The 19,196-nt window shown below is 42.8% G+C and overlaps 1 protein-coding gene across 1 annotated transcript in view; it reads left to right on the forward strand.

Moving 5' to 3' along the window:
* The first annotated feature begins 2,748 nt into the window (after positions 1–2,748).
* The window catches only part of LOC115113705 (myosin-binding protein C, cardiac-type-like), a 42,049-nt gene continuing 25,601 nt past the window's right edge, over positions 2,749–19,196 (forward strand). Inside the window, 11 exon segments of the mRNA XM_065012571.1 lie at positions 2,749–2,947; positions 11,548–11,601; positions 11,604–11,711; positions 11,714–11,839; positions 15,344–15,517; positions 15,815–15,892; positions 16,049–16,197; positions 16,409–16,526; positions 16,710–16,758; positions 18,229–18,288; positions 18,425–18,427. Coding sequence (XP_064868643.1) covers positions 2,923–2,947; positions 11,548–11,601; positions 11,604–11,711; positions 11,714–11,839; positions 15,344–15,517; positions 15,815–15,892; positions 16,049–16,197; positions 16,409–16,526; positions 16,710–16,758; positions 18,229–18,288; positions 18,425–18,427 — 944 coding nt within the window. The 5' untranslated portion in view covers positions 2,749–2,922.

The raw sequence follows: 19,196 nt of genomic DNA on the forward strand, positions 1-19,196 counted from the left end.
CTCGAAAGCATTTCTATTTCTCACACGTCATGTGGTTTTAGTCGACTCATCCTCACATTGTTCCAGCACATCACAGACTGGCTTTAGCAAATCCTCTGGGAATCACAACCATCTACGCAGAACCCCAGTGGCCGAGCCAGATAATATATAGACATGTGGGCAGCCATGGAGACTTTACTGGGCCCACTGGCAGCAGACAAGGCCACCCCGTCCCCCACCATCCACCCACCCCCAGCCCAGTTATGTGGCAGCTGAAGCCTGTAGGTGTAAATAATTCTGGGTGCTGACACAGCTCTATGATGGGAGCACAGGGCACAGTCTGCAGTGAAAAGTGACACAAAGTGAGGTATCCAGGGAGGACACCATCAAGAGACGGATAATAGTTTTTAAGTGTATTTTCCCTACAGTTCCTCTGTGATAAATCAATTGATAAATACAACTGAAAAGGAGACATAAAGGACAGGGATATAGATATAATAATTCAATTGAATAATGCAAAATCATAGAAACAGTGAGGATTGATTTGTGAACCCTCCGGCATTTATTACTGACTGAGCAATAAAACAAGGTTGAAAATGAAAGCATATACAGTACCAGTCAAAAGTTTGGATACACATACTCATTCAAGGGTTTATCTTTATTTCTGCTACTTTCTACATTATAGAAACTATGAAATGATGTAGTAACCCCCCCAAAAGTTATATTGTATATCAAAATATATTTTAGATTTCAGATTCTTCAAAGTAGCCACCCTTTTCCTAAATGACAGCTTTCAACACTCTTGGCATTCTCTCAGCCAGCTTCACCTGGAATGCTTTTCCGATAGTCTTGAAGGAGTTCCCACATATGCTGAGCACTTGTTGGCTGCTTTTCCTTCACTCTGCGGTCTAACTCATCCCAAACCATCTCAATTGGGTTGAGGTCGGGTGATTGTGGAGGCCAGGTCATCTGATGCAGCACTCCATCACTCTCCTTCTTGATCGAATAGCCCTTACACAGCCTGGTGTGTTTGGGTCATGGTCCTGTTAAAAATAAATGATAGTCCCACTAAGCACAAACAAGATGGGATGGCGTATCGCTGCAGAATACTGTGGTAGCCATGCTAGTTAAGTCTGTCTTGAATTCTAAATAAATCACTGACAGTGTCACCAGCAAAGCTCTCCCACACCATCACACCTCCTCCTCCATGTTTCACTGTGGGAACCACACATGCGGAGATCAACCGTTCACCTACTCGGTGTCTTATAAAGAAAACCCTGTGTCTTATAAAAAAATTTTTTTCAAAGGACATATTTCCACCAGTCTAATGTTTATTGCTCGTGTTTCTTGGCCCAAGCAAGTCTCGTCTTCTTATTGGTGTCCTTAAGTAGTTGTTTCTTTGCAGCAATTCGACCATTAAGGCCTGATTCATGCAGTCTTTGATGAACAGTTGTGGTTTAGATGTGCCTGTTACTTGAACTCTGCAGCCCAAATGAATGCTTCACAATCTGAGGTGCGGTTAACTCTAATGAACTTATCCTCTGCAGCAGAGGTAACTCTGGGTCTTCCTTTCCTGTGGCGGTCCTTATGAGAGCCAGTTTCATTATAGCGCTTAATGGTTTTTATGACCGCACTTGAATAAACTTTAAAAGTTCTTGAAATTTTCCGAATTGACTGACCTTCATGTCTTAAAGTAATGATGGACAGTTGTTTCTCTTTACATATTTGAGCTGTTCTTGCCATAATATGGACTTGGTCTTTTACCAAATAGGGCTATCTTCCGTATACCACCCCTACCTTGTCACAACACAACTGATTGACTCAATTAAGAAGGAAAGAAATTCCACTATTTAACTTTTAAAAAGGCACACCTGTTCATTTAAGTACATTCCAGGTGACTACCTCATGAAGCTGGTTTAGAGAATGCCAAGAGTGTGCAAAGCTGTCATCAAGGCAAAGGGTGGCTACTTTGAAAAATCTCAAATATATTTGTACTTTTTTGGTTACTACATGATTCCATATGTGTTATTTAATAGTTTTGATGTCTTCACGATTATTCTACAATGTTGAAAATAGTACAAATAAAGACAAATCCTGGAATGATTAGGTGTGTCCAAACATTTGAATTTTACTGTATTGTTTTTAGGAAGTATAAGGTAGTTTGCAATAACAGCTGGGACAATTCAGAAAACTGGGCAGACACAAGGCCAAGGTAAAACACAAAAAGAAAAGTCCTAAAATGATCAGGATGTAATGTTAAGGATCAGGGTCAGACATCCCTTATTATCCCAAAATACTCCACTAAGGTGTGGTTGCTCAACCGCCTCCACAGTTAACACTCCATAATACTTTACTCCAGTCAGTCTGTTAGTCTGTCATGTCCTCGCTATGCCACCAAGCCGAGGCTTCGGACAGCCATGGAAGGATTCCTGGAAGTCCTGGTTCACCAGGGGAAAAGCAGTCATATTCCTGCCAACAGATAAAAGGATTACTCTAGCCTCCTGTCTGTTGTTTTCTGAAGCAGCTATTACTTTTTGCAAGGCCAGGCAGCGGCACAAATCTAGAAAGAGCAGGAGACGTTGCTGGACTCAGGTTCTAAATTTAACCCCCCACCTCCCATTCCCTCCCTCCCTCGCCTTGCCTGTCATGCAGCTGCGGTGTCGGGAGAAGGGATGGTTGAAATATGGTCTGCAGGAGGTCAGAGAGGTCTGGGGTTGTGTGAGTGTGGGGTGGAAGGATAGGGAGGGATGAGGGGATGCATGTCTATTATCTCATTGCCGGACAGAAAGGGGATTGGGTCTAGACATCGTGACAAAAGAGGGTGGGTTGGTACTGTTGTGAAGAGGGGTTGCTCAGGAACCCCACTATTAAACGCAAGGGGTGAGCTAGGAAGGAGTGTGTAAGTTATTGTTGGTTACTTTCTGGAAGAAACGTTCAATCAGGATGCCAGAGCCGGTCAAAAAAACAGGTAAGTGTGCTTGATCAGATTCCATCTTGTTTAACTGCAGCATCTCCAGCTGCGATCTAAAGACGTCACTGGATTTTCTTTTAACCTCCTCTCCCTTTTCCCTCTGTAATAACAAATCCCTCCCAACCTGTGGGACTGGTGGAACTTTTGATCACACTGATCATCTCATGTCATAGATTATTGTCTTCACAGTTGCATTTCAGAGAGGTGACATTTGAAAGTTGTTGCTGTTACAAGGGTGAACTTTACCAATGCCTACCTCTTCAGCTTCATATTAGCTATGTATGTCTTCTGTGCCGTTTTTATCTCTATTTGATCCATTGAAACTGTAAAGGGAGTGTACAGTGCATTCTAAAAGTATTCAGACCCCTTGACTATTTCCACATTTTGTTATGTTACAGACTTATTCTAAAATTGATTAAATCGTTTTTTCCCCCTCATCAATCTTCACACAATACCACATATTTACAAAGCAAAAACTTACCACATAATTACAAAGCAAGATTTTTAGAAGGATTTTCAAATGTATAAAAAATACAAAACTTCAATATTACAGTTACATAAGTATTCAGATCCTTCACTTAGTACTTTCTTGAAGCACCTTTGAAGCATCTCTCTGTACTTTGCTCCGTTCATCTTTCCCTCGATCCTGACTAGTCTCCCATTCCCTGCCACTGAAAAACATCCCCACAGTATGATGCTGCCACCACCATGCTTCACCGTAGGGGTGGTGACAGGTTTCCTCCAGACGTGATGCTTGGCATTCAGGCCAAAGAGTTCAATCTTGGTTCCATCAGAACAGGTTCCATCTCATGGTCTTAGAGTCCTTAGGTGCCTTTTGGCAAACTTCAAGCGGGCTGTCATATGCATTTTACTGAGGAATGGCTTCTGTCTGACTACTCTACCATAAAGGCCTGATTGGTGGAGTGCTACAGAGATGGTTGTCCTTCTGGAAGGTTCTCCCAGCTCCACAGAGGAACACCTCCCTGACCAAGGCCCTTCTCCACTGATTGCTCAGCTCTAGGAAGAATCTTGGTGGTTCCAAACTTCTTCCATTTAAAAATTATGGAGGCTACTGTTTTCTTGGGGACCTTAAATGTTGCAGAAATGGTTTGGTACCCATCCCTAGATCTGTGCCTCGACACATTCCTGCCTTGGAGCTCTACGGACAAGGTATGTGCCTTTCCAAATCATGTCCAATCAATTTAATTTACCACAGGTGGACTCTAATCAAGTTTTTAGAAACATCTCAAGGATGATCAATGGAAACAGGATACACCTGAGCCCAATTTCGAGTCTCATGGCAAAGGGTATTAATACTTATGTAAATAAGGCATTTCTGTTTTTAATGAATTGAATCCATTTTAGAATAGGGCTGTTACGTAAAACAATGTGGAAAAATGGAAGGGGTCTGCATACTTTCTGAATGCAATGTACTGGTGGTTACTTCCAAGCCTTTTTAAAAATAGAGAAGTAACACCCCCTCTTCCTCCTGTGTGAGAAAAGCAACGCTGTCTCCATACTGTGTTTCTTTGATCACACCCTCCTCCATCCTCCAGCCCTTGGGAAAAGGGTGCATGTCTTTCAATGTTTTAAAACACATACAGTAGAGGTCAACCCAGTTTTGGTTACAAAGCAGAGCAACAGTAGGATTAACATAAAAGTACAGACCACTTATATACTCACCCCCATGAACTCATGAAGACAGTTGTCCAACCATCCTCTCACATTGCAGTGTTTCTGCATCACCCTATAAACAAGCCTTTTTTTCCCTGTAAAATGTTCTCACAGAATTCTAATTTTCGGAATAATGCACATATGTGCTGTGGCAGGAGTTGTGTAAACAGAGCTACTACATAAACATGGCTAGGTTATATTGAATACAATCCACTGTCATTTTATTCTGGATCATTATGGAGCCTATTGTTACCAAATGAGTCTGCATGGACTTTGCATATTTACAATCCCCTACATATTGGACAGTGAAGCTAAAACTTAAATTGGCTCTATACTCCAGCATTTTGGATTTGAGATCAAGTGTTTTATATGAAGCAATAGTACAGAATGTCATCTTTTATTTTAGGGTATTTATAATAAAGCCGGAGAAGAAGGCAGATTGTCACACCCTGGCCTTAGTTATCTTTGTTTTCTTTATTATTTTGGTTAGGTCAGGGTGTGACATGGGGGATTTATGTGTCTTGTCTTGTCTATGGGTTTTGTATGTTTATGGGGCTGTTTCCTTTCTAGGTAGTTTTGTATGTTTATGGGGCTGTTTCCTTTCTAGGTCTTTTTGTATGTTTATGGGGCTGTTTCCTGTCTCGGTAAATTGTATGTCTATGGTTGCCTAGATTGGTTCTCAATTAGAGGCAGCTGTCTATCGTTGTCTCTGATTGGGAACCATATTTAGGCAGCCATATTCTTTGGGTATTTTGTGGGTGATTGTTTCCTGTGTCAGTGTTTGTGCCACACGTGACTGTTTCGGTTAGTTCACGTTATTATTTTGTATATGTGTTCATGTTCAGTTTTTCTTATTAAAAACCATGGACACCTAGCATGCTGCGTATTGGTCCGATCCTTGTTTCACCTCTTCAGAGGAAGAGGAGGAAATCTGCCGTGACACAGATGTTTTACATGTCCCCAATCGATTGTTTTTCTGTTTGTTTATTTGCGTTTTTTGTAACTTATTTCCTTACTTATTTTGTACATAATGTTGGCACTACCGTCTCTTATGACCAAAAATAACTTCTGGACATCAGGACTGTGATTACTCAACACGGACAGGCAGAATACTTTTTTTCCTTTAACGAGTCTGACGTGCCCAACGGGAACGATATACTGTTTCTCGGGAACAGGCCCAGATCCCCATGATTTGCATGAAGAGGAGGCAGAGAAAAAGGGGACAAAGGGCGGGCTGCCTTCTGATAATTCGTAGGCAATTGAATAAACCCCCACTTCCTTCCATTCTGCTAGCAAACGTGCAATCTTTGGAGAATAAAATAAATGACCTACGCGCAAGATTACACTACCAACGGGACATTCAAAACTGTAATATCCTTCATGGAGTCATGGCTGAACGACAACACTATCAACATACAGCTGGCTGGTTATACGCTGTACCAGCTGGATAGAACAGTGGCGTCTGGTAAGACAAGGGGCGGCGGGCTATGTAAACTCAGAAACATCCTCTCACTGTCAACTGCGTTTATTTTCAGAAAACTTAACATGTGTAAGTATTTGTTTGAACATAACAAGATTCAACAACTGAGACAAACTGAACAAGTTCCACAGACATGTGACTAGCAGAAATGTAATATGTCCCTGAACAAAGGGGAGGGGGGGTCAAAATCAAAAGTAACAGTCAGTATCTGGTGTGGCCACCAGCTGCATTAGGTACTGCTGTGCATCTCCTCATGGACTGCACCAGATTTGCCAGTTCTTGCTGTGAGATGTTGCCCCACTCTTCCACCAAGGAACCTGCAAGTGCCCGGACATTCCTGGGGGGAATGGCCCTAACCCTCACCCTCCGATCGAACAGGTCCCAGGCATGCTCAATGGGATTGAGATCCGGGCTCTTCGCTGGCCATGGCAGAACACTGACATTCCTGTCTTGCAAGAAATCACGCACAGAGCGAGCAGTATGGCTGGTGGCATTGACAAGCTGGAGGGTCATGTCAGGATGAGCCTGCAGGAAGGGTACCACATGAGGGAGGAGGATGTCTTCCCTGTAATGCACAGCGTTGAGATTGCCTGTAATGACAACAAGCTCAGGCCGATGATGCTTTGACACACCGCCCCAGACCATGACGAACCCTCCACCTCCAAATCGATCCCGCTCCAGAGTACAGGCCTCGGTGTAAAGCTCATTCCTTCGACGATAAACGCGAATCTGACCATCACTCCTGGTGAGAGAGAACCCCTACTCGTCAGTGAAGATCACCTTTTGCCAGTCCTGTCTTTTCCAGCGACTGTGGGTTTGTGCAGATAGGCGACATTGTTCCGGATGATGTTTGGTGAGGACCTGCCTTTACAACAGGCCTACAAGCCCTCAGTCCAGCCTCTCTCAGCCTATTGCAGACAGTCTGAGCACTGATGGAGGGATTGTGCATTCCTGGTGTAAACTCGGGCAGTTGTTGTTGCCATCCTGTACCTGTCCCGCAGGTGTGATGTTCAGATGTACCGATCCTGTGCAGGTGTTGTTAGACGTGGTCTGCCACTGCGAGGACGATCAGCTGTCCATACTGTCTCCCTGTAGCACTGTCTTAAGCATGTCACAGTACGGACATTGCAATTTATTGCCCTGACCACATCTGCAGTCCTCATGCCTCCTTGCAGCATACCTAAGGCACGTTCATGCAGATGAGCAGGGACCCTGAGCATCTTTCTTTTGGTGTTTTTCAGAGTTGGTAGAAAGGCCTCTTTAGTGTCCTAAGTTTTCATAACAATGACCTTAATTGCCTACCGTCTATAAGCTGGTGTCTTAACGACCATTCAACATGTGCATGTTCATTAATTGTTTATGGTTCATTAAACAAGCATGGGAAACAGTGTTTAAACCCTTTACAATGAAGATCTGTGAAGTTATTTGGATTTTAACGAGTTATCTTTGAAAGATAGGGTCCTGAAAAATAGACATTTCTTTTTTTGCTACGTTTATTTTTGTAAATAACAGCTGGTGCACGATATCTAAGGAAGTCTCGAGCTATTGCTCGCCTGTGGTAGAGTATCTCATGATAAGCTGTAGACCACATTATCTACCTAGAGAGTTCATCTGTATTTTTCGTAGCTGTTTTACATACCACCACAGACTGAGGCTGGCACTAAGACCAAAATTGAATGAGCTGTATTCCGCCATTAGCAAACGAGAACTCTCACCCAGAGGTGGTGCTCCTAATAGCCGGGGACTTTAATGCAGGGAAACTGAAATCTGTTTTACCAAAATTCTATCAGCATGTTAAATGTGAAATACAAAGCTCTCCCTCACCCTCCATTTGGCAAATCTGACCATAATTCTATCCTCCTAATTCCTGCTTACAAGCAAAACATTTAAGCAGGACGCAACAGATCAATAAGAAAGTGGTCAGATGAAGCAGATGCTAAACTACAGGACTGTTTATCTAGTACAGACTGGAATATGTTCCGGGGATTCCTCCGATGGCATTGAGGAGTACACCAAATCAGTCATTGGCTTCATCAATAAGTGCATCAATGACGTCGTCCCCACAGTGACCGTACGTACATACCCTGAACAGAAGCCATGGATTACAGCCAACATCCCCACTGAGCTAAAGGCTAGAGCTGCCGCTTTCAAGGAGCGGGACTCTAACCCGGAAGCTTATAAGAAATCCCGTTATGCCCATTCTCAACGACGGGGTTGCAGTGAAGCAGGTTGAGAGCTTCAAGTTCCTTGGTGTCCACATCACCAACAAACTAACATGGTCCAAGCACACCAAGACAGTCGTGAAGAGGGCACGACATAACCTATTTCCCCTCAGGAGACTGAAAAGATTTGGCATGGGTCCTCAAAAGTTCTACAGCTGCACCATCGAGAGCATCCTGACCAGTTGCATCACTGCCTGGTATGGCAACTGGTACATAAAGTAAGTTGATTTCTAAATGGTAAAACATGTATGTATGAAAATACCCCAAAATAAAAGGCGACATTCTGTACAGTCGCCTCATAAAACATTTTATCTCAACGTTTTAGCTTCACTGTCCAAATAAATACATAGGGGAGTGTATGTAAGCCAAAGTTCTAAATTCAGAGTGCATCATCTCATGCACCACTGAGTTCATGTGTAAACATCACTCGTGCCGATGATCCAGAAATGCCTCACAGGATGCCAACCCGACAAATTACTTTCCACTTTTTTGGGTCACATGGAATGCATTTCCATTCACTGTGGAAAGAGCAACTCAACAGATCAGATGACAATGCAGCCTCCTCCCAGAATCAGTTACTCAGATACAGTATGTCACTAAGACATCTAGTGTTCAAGACCTCCCTAAGTCATTTAGTATTAGCATCAAGACCCTGCTATCAACAGATAATTATTCTGTAAATCAGATTTTTATTGAAGTATCTTTTAAATGAAGAATTAGTCTCTCTACTGATACAAAGATGCTTTGCACTGCAAAGTGGTTTTGAATTCCCCAACTGATGAAGAAATCTTTTGTGGTGAACTATTTGGACTGAAATAAAACAAGAACTAGAAGATACATTTGAACTATATAAGTTCATTGGGTAAACACTTCCTGGTCCTAATGCTAGCTAGCTGCTTCGCTTGCTTGCTGTTTTTCCTTTTCTTTTTACAATAACTGTTAGTTCAAATTATGTTTCAACTCATATTATATTTTTTCTGATTGACTTTACTTTATATGGAGGAATTGGAGTGAAATGTAATATAAATAGGCCCAATAAATACACTGTTAAGGTTAAGGAGGAGATACCAGTCATCACTAGCCTGAAAAAAGAAGCACACTTGGAAGCCCAGCAAAGGTGTAACATTCTTTCTATGCTCGCTTCACAACTAAAATAGTCTCACTAATCCCTCTACTGTGCTACCTGTGTCAATGTGACTGGGGTCGCCTGCTGAGTGCATTTATTAGTGGGGCATATACGCATTCTGTATTTAAACCCATAGGGACATCTTGCTCTATGTGGAGGTCATTTCATTCGAGATGTAATGGGCTGATTGGAAACCATTCTCTGGTTAGAGGGTAATAAAACACCTGATACGACTCACAGAGAGGAGAAATGTATTAGACAATCAAAACCTCTCATTAACAACACATTGGATAGCTCTGATATTAACCCACTGCAATGCAGAGATGATTGCAATGATAAAATCAGCATTTTCAGCATTTATCAATTTCAGTAGATTCATTCAACTGAATTCAAGACTGTGGTACAATTAAGGCTCTATTCAGTGCATTCGGAAAGTACTCGGACCCCTTGACTTTTTCCACATTTTGATACTTTACAGCCTTATTCTAAAATGTATTTCATCCCCCCCCCCTCATCAATCTACACACAATATCCCATAATGACAAAGCAACAGTTTTTTTGGGGGGGCAAATGTATTTTAAAAACCAATGGGAATATCACATTTACATAAGTATTCAGATCCATTACTCAGTACCTTGTTGAAGCACCTTTGGCAGCGATTACAGCCTCCAGTCTTCTTGGGTATGACGCTACAAGCTTGGCAGACCTGTATTTGGGGAGTTTCTCCCATTCTTCTCTGCAGATCCTCTCAAGCTCTGTCAGGTTAGATGGGGAGTGTCACATCACAGCTATTTTCAGGTCGCTCCAGAGATGTTCGATTGGGTTCAAGTCCGGGCTCTGGCTGGGACACTCAAGGACATTCAGAGACTTGTCCTGAAGCCACTCCTGCGTTTTCTTAGCTGTGTGCTTAGGGCTGTTTTCCTGTTCGAAGGTTAACCTTCGCCCCAGTCAGAGGTCGTGAGCACTCTGGAGCAGGTTTTCATCAAGGATCTCTATGTACTTTGCTCCGTTCATCTTTACCTCAATCCTGACGAGTCTCCCAGGCCCTGCTACTGAAAAACATCCACACAGCATGAATCTTCCACCACCATGCTTCACCGTAGGGACGGTGCCAGGTTTCCGCCAGATGTGATGCTTGGAATTCAGGCCAAAGAGTTCAATCTTGGTTTCATCAGACTAGAGAATCTTGTTTCTCATGGTCTTAGAGTCATTTAGGTGCCTTTTGGAAAACTCCGAGCAGGCTGTCATGTGCCTTTTACTGAGGAGTGGCTTCCGTCTGGCCACTCTACCATAGAAGGCCTGATTGGTGGATTGTTACAGAGATGGTTGTCCTTCTGGAAGGTTCTCCCATCTCCACAGAGGAACTCTGGAGCTCTGTCAGTGACCTTCGGGTTGTTGGTCACCCGATGGTCCCGATGGGGGTTCCAAACTTCTTCCATTTAAGATTGATGCAGGCCACTGTGTTCTTGGGGACCTTCAATGCTGCTGAAATGTTTTGGTTCCCTTCCCCAGATCTGTGCCTCGACACAATCCTGTCTCGGAGCTCTACGGACAATTCCTTCGACCTCATGGCTTGATTTGTGCTATGACATACACGGTCAACTGTGGGACCTTACATAGACAGGTGTGTGTCTTTCCAATTCATGTCCAATCAATTGAATTTGCCACAGGTGGACTCCAATCAAGTTTTAGAAGCATCTCAAGGATGATCAATTTTGAGTCTCATAGCCAAGCGTCTGAATCCTACAATTTTTTTTATACATTTGCAAACATTCCTAAAAACCTGTTTTCGCTTCGTCATTATGGGGTATTGTGTGTAGATTGATGAGGGGAAAAACATATTGAATACATTTTAGAATAAGGCTGTAATGTAACAAAATGTGGAAAAAGGAAAGTGGTCACAATACTTTCTGAATGCACTGTATAACCTTATTTGTAATTTGTCTGAAGCGCTTCCTTTTGATAATGGAACTGCTATGGTGTATCATCATAGTGCACTTCAAAGGCTTTACATCACAATTTACTGCAAAAATCCATGACAAACTGGGCATCTTAAACTGAATTATTTCATTCTGACCCATCCCTCCCTCTCGAGTCTCAACATTTGCCAAGAAACCAAAGACTCAGGTGGCAGAGGAAGGGGCAACAGTGGTTTTGAGACAGAGGCAGGGAAGCCTGATGCGAAGGTGAGAAGGCAGAGCAACACAAAGGACCTTGCCTCTGGCGACAAGTATGTGATCAAGGCAGATGGAAACAAGCACTTAGCATCCAAGCAGTCACCAAGGAGGACGGCACTGCCTATGCAGTGATTGCCGGTGGGTCAAAAGTCAAGTTTGACCTTAAGGTGAAAGAGAAAGAAGTCAAATTGGAAGTGAAGGAGAAGGAAGGTGGGAGTCTGTTAGGATGTAGACCTTTTTCCAGAGCCATACTCACCTATGAGCACAGTGTGAGGAGCACCGAGCACAGAGGCCACCAAACACCATAAACATGTGTTTTGAACACTGAGCACTGTTTGTTGCACTGCTGCTTGTTATCACCTCAATCACAGTCTGTTGTAGACAGTCACTCAGTATGTTTACTTTCATCAAGCACAGAGCACAGTGTGTACTGTAACATTACCTTCATAGTTGACCACACAGCAACCCTCGCCTGGCAGTAGGAGCTGTGTGTGGTTTGATAAAATGCCTGGGGTCAGAGAGAGAGAGTGGCTGTGGAGAGCTCAGACTTGGAGCAGCTCCAGCCTGTCCAGGGCTGCTGTGATTCACATCAAACCCTCCCTGATGACCTTCACCCTGGCCTGGCACAAACATATTGTTTCCTCATGAGTAACCACAGCAGCAAGTGCTCAGGATAGATAGTCACAAGAGGCATCTGACAGGAGATAACACAGTGCACATGGAAACTTGATCCGTTCAAAGTTGATAAATGGAAATATTTGCAAGATAAGCGTAGACAAATGTGTTAAATAGGGACCTTGTAGCAGTGGTAAGGGCAGAAATGTTGCAAGAGGCAGGCAGGTTCCAGGTGCAGAAGTTATGCTTTTATTTATGTCAATGGTGATCCAGACATTCAATTGCTAATATTGACAAAGTAATCCAAAATAGATATTTCCAAACTTCTCATAACACTTATAATGAAAAAGAAAATGCCTTGAGGCAGGCAAATATGTCTACTCCAGACTCAGGTTAGGGTATAACAGACTCACATCAGCCTCCTAACAATTACCGAAACTGCCCTCCAAAAAATAGAAGAAACAAACAGGCGATTACATTCTCTTAGCTCCCCCTGGGACATACCTCTGTCAAAATGATAGTTCACCCATAACTGGTCATGTAAAATGCATATTCATTAATTAGCCTACAGTGTGGAATAATAGTCTAAAGCAGACATAATAATCATCAGAACTTATTTAATTCACAGTCGAATCCTTCATAATATTGACGTCCTCGCAGGAAGGCCACCTACAACTATTATTTTATTTATTTTTTATTTCACCTTTATTTAACCAGGTAGGCAAGTTGAGAACAAGTTCTCATTTACAATTGCGACCTGGCCAAGATAAAGCAAAGCAGTTCGACAGATACAACGACACAGAGTTACACATGGAGTAAAACAAACATACAGTCAATAATACAATATAAACAAGTCTATATACAATGTGAGCAAATGAGGTGAGAAAGGAGGTAAAGGCAAAAAAGGCCATGGTGGCAAAGTAAATACAATATAGCAAGTAAAACACTGGAATGGTAGTTTTGCAATGGAAGAATGTGCAAAGTAGAAATAAAAATAATGGGGTGCAAAGGGGCAAAATAAATTTAATTAATTAAATACAGTTGGGAAAGAGGTAGTTGTTTGGGCTAAATTATAGGTGGGCTATGTACAGGTGCAGTAATCTGTGAGCTGCTCTGACAGTTGGTGCCTAAAGCTAGTGAGGGAGATAAGTGTTTCCAGTTTCAGAGATTTTTGTAGTTCGTTCCAGTCATTGGCAGCAGAGAACTGGAAGGAGAGGAGGCAAAAGAAATAATTGGTTTTGGGGGTGACTAGAGAGATATACCTGCTGGAGCGTGTGCTACAGGTGGGAGATGCTATGGTGACCAGCGAGCTGAGATAAGGGGGGACTTTACCTAGCAGGGTCTTGTAGATGACATGGAGCCAGTGGGTTTGGCGACGAGTATGAAGCGAGGGCCAGCCAACGAGAGCGTACAGGTCGCAATGGTGGGTAGTATACGGGGCTTTGGTGACAAAACGGATTGCACTGTGATAGACTGCATCCAATTAGTTGAGTAGGGTATTGGAGGCTATTTTGTAAATGACATCGCCAAAGTCAAGGATTGGTAGGATGGTCAGTTTTACAAGGGTATGTTTGGCAGCATGAGTGAAGGATGCTTTGTTGCGAAATAGGAAGCCAATTCTAGATTTAACTTTGGATTGGAGATGTTTGATATGGGTCTGGAAGGAGAGTTTACATTCTAACCAGACACCTAAGTATTTGTAGTTGTCCACGTATTCTAAGTATTCCGCATTCTTAGAATGCACCCGCACACAAATACATTACAGATAGGCCCACTCAGAGCCATCTTTCAAAAGATTGTCTAATATATTGACAAGATAGTCGATTGACCGCTCCAACAATGGAAATACATGTCCTTTAAAGATGGAAGGCAGGCCGGCAGGAAGAGGTGAGATCAGGTGGAACCATTCTAGCCAATGAGAGGGAAGATACTTGTATGAACAACAGGCCATAGAGATATACTGTATATCTGTGCCATTATAGCGTCTGTGACCCATCTGGGCAGCGCCATTGAGGCTGTCTCCATTTTAAAGTAAACCATTTTCTTCTTCTTTATTGGCTGATTGCTCCCAACTCTTAGGAATCCCCACCTAGTTGACAAATTTAAAATGGTGGAACCCTCAATGGCAATGTCCATGTTAAAACGGGTTATATCCATGATGAGTCCTCTATCTCTATGACAACAGGCACAACTGATATAAAGTTGTTTATTTCAAAGTTGCCGAAATGCCACGTGCATTCACTCATATTAGTGCATTCGTAATGCATTCGTAACAACCTAACCATTACGGAACTTCTATTCAATCAAATAAGCCTCACGTAGCAAATGAGCAATTCCATTTTTTGTTAACCAAATTCAACACTCTCTCATTGACTACTGCACATTTGAAACAGATGGGGAGCGCCATGGACAAACAGCTAACAAACACTGTTTATGGAAATAAAATGATCTCTTGCCTTGTGAGTCTTGCAAAAGTCCATATGCTCTATAAACATTGTGCCCACTTAGAGGTGAAGAAATAGTCAATGAAACGCAACAACATATCGTAGGCATACCAAACATTAATCAAAATGTGTGCAATGTTGCAAAAAATGGTAAGGGAATGACATTTTGTAACGCTAGCAATTACTGTACGTTTATATGTAACATAGATTTAACAAACATGTTTATCAATTTGGGAAAACAACATCAAACGTGCCTACGGAAACAAAGCGCTCTCAAATGTTAAGACATTTTATGAGTTAAGAGAACATGTGCAAAGGCTAAGCTTCACCACAAAATGTAACCCCTCGAGCATCCTATTGGTTCCTGCATGATGCCCCCCCGATCATCTCATTGGTTCCTGCATGAATGCCTCCCCCAAGCATGCCATCTTCCTGCTTGTGTGACACTTTTGATATTGTGGATTTCACAGGATTGTCTATGCAATTAAAATGTGAGTCAAGTGGAATTAAAGTATTATCTGAGTTTTTCAGGGGTCTTAATGCAACTCAGTATTCGGAAGGTGTTCCTAATGTTTTGTAGACTCAGTGTGTGTGGCCTACAGTCCGAGAAACATTCAGTTCTATGAGTCTCTCATGGTAAATTCTTTGTTACCAGAGGAAGCCCAGGGTGGAGCAGGGGACCCAGCAGCTTCAGATCCAGCTGCTACAGACACTGTAGCTCCAGCGGAGGCCCCAACCCCAGCAGAGACCCCTGCAGCAGCGGACACTACACCAGCAGCACCTCAGCCAGGTGCCAATATACAGCCACATGACACTCCAGGATTTGATGGTTAGACCAATGTTTACAGATTGTTTCCACTGATCCTTTGAGCTACTGGATACACGCTTGTGGTGATGTTGTAGGGTCACAATGCATGACAATGGAGACATTGTAAGATACTTCACTGAAAAACTTGTGCACTGCACTTGCTAGTATCACAATTTAGCTTTGTATCAGCCTTCACAGAGCTTCTGTGTAGAAAACCCCCCAACAAAAAACAGATGGTATAACTATCCTTGGTAGTTTACTTGCTCCCGGCTTCTCCCTTGCTTTGTCCTGTTGAACATTTTCCTGTTCCCTTCTCAGAAAGTCAAGCCCCTGACACGAAGACAGACCTCACTGGCCTGTTTACAGAGAAACCCCAGAGTGGGGAGGTCACTGTGGGTGAGTGACACCATTACATTTTAGCCATTTAGCAGACTCTCTCCTCCAGAGCAACTTAGTGAGGAACAGTACCCCAGAGATCATAGCCATTCATGCAAGCCATTCATAAAGATGCTATGGGCATGTCAAAGCATGTTTCCCTACTGTTCTGTCCAGGTGAGAACATTCATTTTGTGGCTAAAGTGAATGCTGCTTCACTGCTGAAGAAGCCCACCATCAAGTGGTTTAAGGGGAAGTGGATGGACCTGGCTAGCAAGTCTGGAAAGAACCTGCAGCTCAAGGAGCTTTATGATCGTAACTCTAAGGTTAGACTTTTGTCCCATGCATGAGCATGTTACATACTGTTGTCACCAATGTACAGTTCTGAACATCATGATACAAGAACAGGTTGGACACTGCAATGAGCTGTTAAAAGTTGTTCAGGAAAGTCCTAGAGGTCGCCTTGTAAAAGACTTCAGAGGTTTTATGGTTTTGGCTGACATTATTATTACCAGGAATTTTTACCTTTGTTTTCAGGTCTACACCTTTGAGATGCAGATCATTGCAGCCAAGCCCAGTTTCGCTGGAGCTTACAGGTGTGAGGTGTCATCCCGGGACAAGTTTGACAGCTGCAACTTTGACCTAACTGTGCATGGTGGGTGCCCTCACACAATACAATCACTAGGGGCAGATTAACAGAAACTACAATCGTTCTTATTTTCTCCTTAGTGCCTTTCCTTGCTAAAGCATACAGTAAATATCAGTTATTTTTTATAGTGCCTGTGGTATAAAAATCAATGATAGAGAAGAGATAACTGATTATTCTATCATGTTTCAGAGGCCCGGGCTGTGGAAGGGTTTGACATCAGGGCAGCTTTCAGGCGCACGTAAGCTAAGAAAAAAAATGTGTGTGTGTGTGTGTGTGTGTTTGTGTCTGTCACTGGAGGCTGGTGGCACCTTAATTGGTGAGAACTGGCTCAAGGTAATGGATAGAGCTGAATAAATGGAATGGTATCAAACACATGGTTTAATGCCATTCCATTCTCTCTGTTCCAGCCATGATTATGAGCCATCCTCCCCTCAGCAGCCTCTACTCATGTGTGTGTGTTCGTGTGTGTGCGTGAGAGAAAGTGAGAAGGATTAAAGGAAAAGTATATCAAGTTGTTATTTAGCAAGCTGTATCAACAAAACAACACAAATCAACTTTGTACAATGGTATTATCTAAAGCATTTTTAGACAGCCCCAAACTAGCAGTCTGTGCATATTGTTGGATGGTTATTTACATGCTTCTCTTTTTAGTATACAGTATGTGCCAATACACAATAGGTAAATGGGGTGTAATAGTATCTTTACAGTCCTTTGGATATGTGAGAGAAATAACTATCTGGCAATGCCAACTTGTCAGGAGTGGAGCTGCTAGGAAGAGAAGTGTACCATCAGGAAGGTAGTGAGGGTTTGCTGCAACTTGGGGGTTCATATCCAAACACTGGGGCCTCTGATTACCAAAAAGACTTCAGGGAAAGCTTTTCAGTCCCTCTTTTTCTCTGTTTTCCCTTTGGGTCAAACAGAGCCAGTTTATGGAAATATGTAACTTCCTTGCTGAATTTTGAGAAGACTGCCATGGTGTGAAAGAGACAAGGTTTGACCTAACTCATCTTTTAAAGAGACCACCATACATGTTAAATACACTGGGTCATCCTTTAGCTTGACAGCTTGAACACTGTCATTGTGTCAACTTTGACAGAACCAGCTTCTGGTCTGGAGGTGAGAGAGTACAATAGGCTGGGTTAACAATTAGCTTAACAGCCCACCAACTTTATATGTCACTCAAACTCTCTCTCTGATCTACCACGGGGTCTTTTATCAAAACAGCGGAGCCAGCTGCACAAACAGTGAGCCGACGTAGTGAGTTTTGGTCTTGCCCCTGGTTTGATGGCATTGAAAGTGCCAGGATGTGTTAAGACACACAGGCTTTTCTGTGGCACTGGTTCTCCAGGGCTGTCGGATGAGAGATATCACTGGAGGAAGTCACCGCCGTGTGTTGTAATTCTACCACAAAAACCACCAGGCCCTCGTTTAATCCTGATCGCTTCAGAGATCAGAGGGAGGAGATGAACACGTCCAGCCACATTTAAAACGGCTGTCCTCTCCCTGAGATCCCTCGTCCCATTGATCAGTGTGGAATACAGATTTCATTTTGATTTTGATTTTGGCATCATTCGTGGGGGACAACATGTTTGATGTTGTTTTCAAGGGTGCCGCTCATCTCTTATGGTGATGATGATAACCAAACTGTCAGAATACATTGCTTTGATAGGGTACTGACATTGTGTTATTGGCGCTGATATTTCTACAGCAGTGTGGATGGAAGTGAGGAAGCAGGAGAGTTGGACTTCAGTGCCTTGTTGAAGAAAAGGTGAGTGTGAATTATCTCTGATTATTTCAGAACAAAAAGTTGAGTAACATCATTATTTTCCAAATCAGTAAGCTTGTTTCTCTTGGGCATATTATCTCACTGTGTCCACCTCTCTTTGTGTCCCCTCCCTATACAGAGAGTAAGTGACTACTACTAGTTTACCCAACAGATTGGATTAATGGACATGTTTTCCCAGTTACTTTTTCACTAACCTGAATTCAGGTCAGTCTTGCTGCCTACTCACAATGCATCTTGAGTCCTCCTGCTAATCTCACACTGGTCCCAAACTACTTCTGCCTAGCACACTCACATACCTCATGCCCTGTAGAAGACTCTGTCATTTCTACCACACAAGCTAGAACACATTACACTATTAGATAAAAAGGTTCCAAAACAGTTATTTCGCTGTCCCCATAGGATAACCCTTTTTGGTTCCAGGTAAAAACCCTTTTGGATCCAGGTAAAAAAAACTTTTGGATTCCATGTAGAACCCTCTGTGGAGAGTGTTATATATGGAACCCAAAAGGGTTCTCTCTGGAACCAAATAGGGTTCTTCAAAGGGTTATCTTACGGGGACAGCAAAATGACCCTTTTAGGTTGTAGATGGCACATTTTCTTCTAAGAGTGCAGGGGATTTAGCACACATCTGAATGCAATAGAAGCTTTCACAACACTTTGTGGTCTGCATCTCTTTCTTCCCTATGAGTGTCACTGCATCATCACAATGAGTCATTACTGACTCTCCAGACCTTCCTTCGATATCCAGTCACAACTCCGCCTGTTTTCAAAGCAATGGTTTATTTCCGCCCCATCACACACAGACATTGTTCCATCTCACTCAATCCCTTAATGTCAAACCCATCTCCTAGTCTAGTGGATTTCATGCCCTGGCATTTACCTTGATGTCA

The sequence above is a fragment of the Oncorhynchus nerka genome, linkage group LG28, assembly GCF_034236695.1.
Source record: "Oncorhynchus nerka isolate Pitt River linkage group LG28, Oner_Uvic_2.0, whole genome shotgun sequence".
NCBI classification, from domain to species: Eukaryota; Metazoa; Chordata; class Actinopteri; order Salmoniformes; family Salmonidae; genus Oncorhynchus; species Oncorhynchus nerka.